Here is a 7541-nt window from a genome sequence, read left to right on the forward strand (position 1 = left end):
TTTGCATGCCTTACTGACATATAGCTGCAGGCATCAACCAACAAACACATGTTGATGACTAAATCAGTCGCAAACAGTTTTGAAGAACAGAGTGATTGCTCAATCATGCCGGTTGCCAGGTTTAGCTGATGCCTTGGAAGGAAATTTTGCATGGAATGTCAGATCAGATAAACGTTTATCTGATGCAGGCTTGAAGCATAGTCAATGGTAGGTTGGGTGGCAGTTGTTGAGAGCAGTTCATGTGCTCTGCATGACACTAGATCTTATCCACTATTAAGAATCTAGGCCAAAGCTTCAGCTTGCATTGTTTACAAGCTACTCTTCGTCCACTAGGACGTTCATTCATAGTTATCTTTACTCAGGGATCAACCTAGTCAACAACACCAGCAGGGCAGATCAACGTGAGACACTGCAGTTACCATCAAGAACACGCAGCCATGCATTCTAACCTGACCTGCAGACTAAAATGTAAAAGAAAAGGAGATCCAAATGGACCATGAACGCATGCAAATGCAGTGTCTTTGATTTCAGTTAGAAAGCGATGTGTTCATGGACTCAGGGCACGATTGATGCAAGTTTATACGTGGTTGCTCTCTATGGTCGACATCTTGAGACCATCTTCTGGAACCCTCTGATATTTTTTATTATGAGCAGAGATTGGGGGCTCTGCAGATTATCAAAGATTATTTTTAAACTAGTAGTCTATTATGCCGATAGGAATAACTAGTACTATTATCTTTTTACCAGCTAGATATCTTGAAGATTTTTTTTTTCGATGAAGACATCTTAGGATTGTCGCGTGTACTTTCGGCAAAATCTCTTTCTGACTTTCTGTTCCTCTCTCATTACCTGTTCTAGGACACCACAAGTACAGAGTGGAGTAAATTAACCCATGACAAAAAAAAGAAGTTATTTTAAAAACAGAGGATAGGATGGCCCTGCTTTAAGCAAAAAATAAAATAAAAATCCTTCACTCGACTGAACAGAGCTGATCGGTGAATTAGTTTGACAAAGAGTCCAGCGAGGGCTTAGCTCTATCCCTCTTGTCTCTAGGACATACTACTGCTGTAGTCTTCCTTGCAACCTCTTTCCAAACGGCACGAGCGAAAGTTGTCACCAGTCTTGAATGGTGTTTGACGACTCATCCCTATCAAGCACTGAAAAGACACTGCACTTACTTAACCTGTAGAGAAAGAAAATTCTTTGCCTGAGTTGAAAAACACAGATGATAAGTAATAACTGTAACAAGACATACAACGGTCGTGCTCGAAATTTCTCTGACAAGATGGCACGAATGCCTGATCTTAGCCATCAGAGTTCTTTTTTGAGAGAACTCTGATGGCTAAGATCAGGCATGCGCTCGTTTTATTCTGCTCTGCTGCGAGAAACCTTCAGCGGCACCAAAACAAACAGCTTCCAAGTGCGCTGCCGATGCACACGATCAAACGAGCGCATGAGGGAGCTGATCGATCAGCGCTGCTCCCCCGTCTCCCTCCAGGACGACAGCTTGCTCCGGGAGTCGGGAGGTACATGATGCCGGTGTCTTGGGCCGTCCAAAGTCTCATACCAGTCCTCGATCGACGACCTCGACCTCGACTTGGATGGGGCTTCAAGTTCAAGTCATGGCCTTGCCGCAGAGGGAGATCAGGTCACTGTCTCCTAGGCCTCATGACCTGCTCGTCGTCGACCACAGTTGCTTGGTTGAACCATGTCTTCTCTCTGGCCGCACTGTCTCCCTAGAACCAGCGATGAAATTTTACAAGATGTGACATATGAACAAACATCTTCCCCTGTAAAAAATAAACACCTTAAAGCTATGGCAAGCAACATCACAACATGCATAACAAATCGGCCACCGTGTTCGATCTGCAGCATCTCACAATTTCGAAACTCATGGCGCCGCAAACACCGGTTTTGAACTTCTTGATGGTACATCAGGTCACCGTCCCCAACAACGAACTTGGTCGGCACTTGCATGAGTGCTCCTGTCCATGGTGCCATCGATCAGCTCCCAGTTCCTGTACACGCATCTCAAGCTTTTTATCTTTCTGCTGGTGTTGAGTTTCAGGCAGCAAAAATGGCTGCACGGAGGACGGACAATGGCGGTGGACAATGTTCGACGGCCTCTCTTCACCTGCAGCCCTGCTGACTGCAAGATATAGTTCAGCTATTTCTGCTTCTCTGCGGTCGTCGGAACGGAGTAGATACGAAGCTCTCCGCCGTGACCGTGAGCCGTCGGAGGTGGTTCTTGTGGCCGCTGTCCGCGTTGCCTTCTTCGGCGGTGCCGCGGCTCGAGAGAGGAAGACGAGAAGGGCACGTTCTGTTGCCGGTGCCTCACCGCCGCCGCCGCCACCATGGTGTCGCTGGGACGTCGGTGTCGTGGTCGGGCTGCGCGCTGCTGTTGCTGACTGGGAGAGCGGCGACCGGTGCCAGAGGAGGAATGCCATCCGAGCTGATGTCGTTTTCCAGGCGGAGCATGGAACGAGACGTCGAGAACTAGCAGTAGAACAGTGGTATTACGAATTGTTTTAGGTACACATAAACTAATTTAGACCGTCCATCCTAGAGTAAAGATTAAAAAAAGTCCCAGGCTCCTAGCCTTTTCAAGTTTGGAAATTTAGAGTAAAAGGCAATAATGTATTTGGATTGCACCCTTTTTACGAAAAGAAGTATTTTGGTCTTTTCGATAATTGGCCATGTTACCGTGTGTATTACTTCTAACGAATTCTATCCATGCTAATGTACCTAGCTACATGTCATGCACGTGAAAAAATGTACATATTGGATCAATCAAGCTGATGACAAGTACCTGCGTGAACGTTTGATTGTACTGATCCAACAAATATTTTATTGAACATGCACATACCTGATTGAGGAATGCATGACATATAAGCAAAGTCTTGTCTCCCATCGTAAGAAAAGAAAATGATATACTCTCTATGTATATGTGTGACTTTCATTGCATCCTGGCTATCTATGAAAGCATCGTGGCTATCTATCGTTCGCGCGGAGCATAAATATAATATAACTTTTGTGGCATGAATCGTAACATGTTTGTAAAATTGGCATATTTGTGTCAAGGAACAAAAATCTAATTTGACACATACAAAAATTAAATTACTGACCATACATGGATGGGCAGTCTCTCGATAATTTTCACATATTCATTTTCACATAATTTTCATAAATAAGCAATATATTTTGATGAATTTTCTACTTCAAAATTGTTTATTAAATACTATGGCAAAGGAGAGCAATAATGTTGCGGCACCTTTCTGGTTGCATACTTAGTATTTCCATCTATGAGATTAATTTGCTATGGAAATTAAGAGGAGAGCTCGCACCAAGATCAAGGAGTTAACTTTCCCGTTACTCCATCCATTTAAAAATAGTAAACGTATTTTCTTAAAAAATAAATTTGTGTACTTTAACATTTAATTAAATTATAAGAGTGTCTTAATTTATAAAAATTATACAAGTAGGTTAATAATTCAAAATAATTTCATATTATATATGTTTTGTAGCTATAAATGATATATTTTATAAGAAAATCTTTATTAAAATCTAACTTCGAAGGCTGAATTTGAAAAAATAAGTCTACTATTTTTAAACAGAGGGAGTGACAATTTCCTATTGCAGCCTGATGAGGTAACTGGCTACCACAGGTAATTCATAATGACATTTTAATTACACAGCTTAATTAAGAAAAAAAATAGACTATCTAGATTTGTCCATTTCTCTTACCTTCTAGGAGGTATAGAGTATACTTAAAATAGCATGTGGTATTATCGGACAGACAAAAACGTCACAACAAACGACCAATAAGAGCGACAACACGTAATCACCTGGTCTTGAAAAAACGAAAGAAATCCCCACTTCCCCACCGGCAAAAACCGCTTTCCACCGCATATTGCACACGCAGAGAATCCTATTCCCATCACCGCTTGTAGTTGCAGTTATAGCCTTAGGATCTAGATCCTCTAACATCAACGTCACGATAACTTTATCACTGATATATGAATCCGATCTCATAGGTTAACGATGATATACAAATTTAACCCTATATATTAGCGACGATGCGCAAAATCAGAATCCTCATCCTTCAGCCTTACAAATTCCTTTCACCAGATCCACACGTTAGGGACAACGCACGAAACCAACCTCACGTGTCAACAATGAGGTTGAGATCCTCGTCCTTTAACCTTGTAGGTTTCTTTCACGCTTTTTTTTTTTTTTTACAGCTGGCCCTCTTTACCAGGGCTTTCCTTGAAAGTCTTTTCAAAGGAGTACAGAACGGGGACCTCGAGCCCCCGTCGAACTGACACCACTATGATGCACTACCACTATGCTACAAGCATCTCCGCCCTTCCACGCTTCTACTCGTCTTCTTCCACGGCTTCCACTGTCTGCTGACATTCCATTTCCTCCCCCAGTACCAGCCTAACCCAGCACGCACCAAGCCCAGGTAACCAACACACGCAAAGCCGCATGAACACCACTCCTCTCTCTCCTCTTCTCCGTCGCGTCAGAGATCAGGAGAGACAAGAGGAAAGAACCCCTTGTTTGATCAAGAACCGTCGAGGTGAACAGAAAGGTGCAACTTTTCAGTTTGCTTCGATTCGATCAGCTGCAAGAACCAGTTGAAGCAAGCAGCGGAGGGAGGAAGGGAGCGGAAAGAGAGGAAGAGCAACTCGGCGGTGGTTGCCTTCGGGGAGCAAACCACGGCGACGCCGACGCCGAGAGGTCACCCCTCCCCCGACGCCCCGACGGCACGGCCACCGAGGCGGCATCATCGCGATGGGTTCTCTAGCGCTGAGGCGTAACCCACCGCCGCCCCTCTCCAAGTCACCAGGGTCTCTGCTGCTGCTCTCCAAGTCGCTCACCCTCTACTGTTGAGCCCCATTTCTTGGCCCATGGGCGCCGTGGCCTCGTCGACGGGAGGGGGACGGGGAGGTGAGGGGACGGTGCTGGGGGATTTGCCGGAGAGCTGCGTCGCGGAGGTGCTGCTCAGGCTGGACCCGCCGGAGATCTGCCGGATGGCGCGGCTCAGCCGCACGTTCCGTGGCGCCGCGTCCGGAGACGGCGTCTGGGAATCCAAGCTGCCGAGGAACTACGCGCGCCTCCTAGCCGTCGCCGCGGCCGGCGACGGGGAAGAGCGGCAGGCCGCCGTGGCGCGGGAGGCGGAGGCGCTGCCCAAGAAGGAGGTGTACGCGCGGCTCTGCCGCCGGAACCGCTTCGATGGCGGCAAAAAGGTATGTGCTTCCTTCGGGGCTCTCCCTTGGAACAAAGTGTCATCTTTTTGCTTAACTATTATGCTAGGTGAATCATATTTTGTTTGATTAAATTCGATGAAATTATTATGTTGCTTTTGATCAATTTATGTTTTTTTCGAATTGTGTGACTAAAATGTCAGGAATTTGATTTTGCTTTGGGATAAAGGCTGTGTATTTATGTTTCGACTTTGGAGCCTGATTAGCATCTTCAAGTTGGGTTACTTGTATCTCTAAATTTTCGTTGTAATCGTTTAGCCGTAAAATTTGTATGGCACATTGTGTAGGAGTTCTGGCTGGACAAGGGCGGTGGAGGTGTCTGCATGTCAATCTCTTCAAGGGTACTTTCAATAACGGGCATTGATGACAGAAGATATTGGAACTTCATTCCAAATGATGAATCGAGGTGCTTCCATCAAACTGAAATCTCAATTTGCTAGTATATATGTCATACGATAATATTTAATCTGTAGAATCCTAAAGTTGAAGGCTTTGTCAGTCCATGCTTTGCGGTAAATTTCATTGCCATTCGGATATGTAATTACTAATTAGCATACCTGAGATTTTGGTGTAATTGGAAATGCATCCAAAAATTGGCAATGGCCTGAGGCGTGTTCATTCATATTATGTTCTCGCCTTCCAAAATCTAGATAGCCTACCTATGCTCTATTCATGATGGTACACATACGCATCAGGTTTGTTTCGACCATCCTTATTGTATGAGGCCCAATATCAGCCTAGTGATTGTGTTTGTGTGCTGCACCATGGAACCAATCTAGGCGCTATATTGTCATGAATCTGTTGTGGTTTAAAATTGCACCTTAATTCGCTTGAACGATGGCATGTTTTGTTTCCTGTATCTGTATTGAATCCAACAATGTTCTGACAGTAAAAATCATGAACTGTTCTCAGACATATTATCGTCGAATTTTGCATTCCATGCGAGATAATAGAACATATTAGCATTAGTGGCATACTATACTGCCTACCCAGTTATTTTAAATATGGTTCACCTGTATGTCTTATGTTACTTGTACCTCTTTAGTTGCATGACTATCGCCACTGTTTCAAATCCTTGTGGATAAGAGAAGTCACGTGAAGTTTGTCACTTCTTGCAGGTTTCATGCAGTTGCTTATCTGTCACAAATTTGGTGGTTTGAAGTCACAGGGGAGGCTGAATTCTTTTTCCCAGAAGGTACATACAGCCTATTTTTCCGGGTCCATCTAGGCAGACCAATCAAGCGGCTCGGACGATGGGTTTATAGCTCAGAGCACATCCACGGCTGGGATATAAAGCCAGTGCGCTTCCAAATGTCAACTTCTGACGGGCAGCATGCTCAGTCGAAGTGTTATTTAGCCAATTCTGGTGTCTGGATCAATCACCATGTTGGTGATTTCGTCGTGAAGGATTCAAATGAACCGATAAACATCCGGTTTGCTATGGTTCAGATAGATTGCACACACACAAAAGGAGGTGTCTGCGTTGATTCAGTGGTAGTGAAACCGCAATACCTCACGCAGATAAAAGCACCTCGGAATTATGTCTAGATTCGTCGAACAAGTGTTGTTGATATCTTAAAGAGATTTGCTCCATAGTTTTTTCTTTCTACAGAAGTGAAGTGTGGTTCCATTTACAAAGTATTTTCCAGTCCTGTAATGTAACTGAAGGGGTAAGTGATTTTTAATTCCTCTTGTCCCTCTATGAACATGCTGCACCTCTGTAAATTGCCCATTTTGAACTTTGAAATGTATATCTGGTGTCTTCTGCAGAACACATGGTTCTTTTTTTTAGGGAAAGAACACCTGGTCCCTGTGTACCCAGGCTTTTGTCGAAACAGTTCTTATCCGAACTCCGAATTCTTAGGATATGTTATATAAATGTTCATTTTTAAAAAGCAAAATTAGATAGATATTATTGTAAAAGTGACTATATTAAAAAAATACATTAGTCATCCTCGTAGGATCTATATGTTATTCTCACAATCGATAGTATTTTTTAATTTTTGTGATGCTACTTAGCAAATTGCTCTTTTTTTAAAAACCAGTTCCTATATTGTTATTGCTCTTTAGAAGCTGCATATGTCGATATTTCTGGCGTCTCTTTGCAATGTTGTGTGCGCAGTTGTTAGCGGTGGGTGTGTTGGATGCTTCGATCATGTCTTGATTTGCCTGAGCTGTTGCTTATCGGGCTGAGGCGAGACAAGGAATGGGTGACGAAGGAGACAACGGCGGATGAGAGCTGGAACATGCCACTCCATTTTCCTCTCTGAT

The 7541-nt window shown here is 43.9% G+C and overlaps 1 protein-coding gene across 1 annotated transcript; it reads left to right on the forward strand.

Annotated features, from left to right (window-relative positions):
• The first annotated feature begins 4299 nt into the window (after positions 1–4299).
• Positions 4300–7042, forward strand: LOC133897515 (F-box protein PP2-A13-like). The gene is made up of 3 exons (XM_062338275.1): positions 4300–5252; positions 5558–5676; positions 6389–7042. The coding sequence occupies exons 1-3, from the start codon at positions 4914–4916 to the stop codon at positions 6816–6818; spliced, it is 888 nt and encodes a 295-aa protein (XP_062194259.1). The 5' UTR covers positions 4300–4913; the 3' UTR covers positions 6819–7042.
• The last annotated feature ends 499 nt before the right edge of the window (positions 7043–7541 follow it).

The sequence above is a fragment of the Phragmites australis genome, chromosome 17 (assembly GCF_958298935.1).
Source record: "Phragmites australis chromosome 17, lpPhrAust1.1, whole genome shotgun sequence".
NCBI classification, from domain to species: domain Eukaryota; kingdom Viridiplantae; phylum Streptophyta; class Magnoliopsida; order Poales; family Poaceae; genus Phragmites; species Phragmites australis.

Coding starts and splice junctions, on each gene's coding strand:
- LOC133897515 (XM_062338275.1), top strand. CDS start 4,914: ATGGGCGCCGTGGCCTCGTCGACGGGAGGGGGACGGGGAGGTGAGGGG. Junction 5,253..5,557: donor GCTTCGATGGCGGCAAAAAG/GTATGTGCTTCC, acceptor CACATTGTGTAG/GAGTTCTGGCTGGACAAGGG. Junction 5,677..6,388: donor ATTCCAAATGATGAATCGAG/GTGCTTCCATCA, acceptor CACTTCTTGCAG/GTTTCATGCAGTTGCTTATC.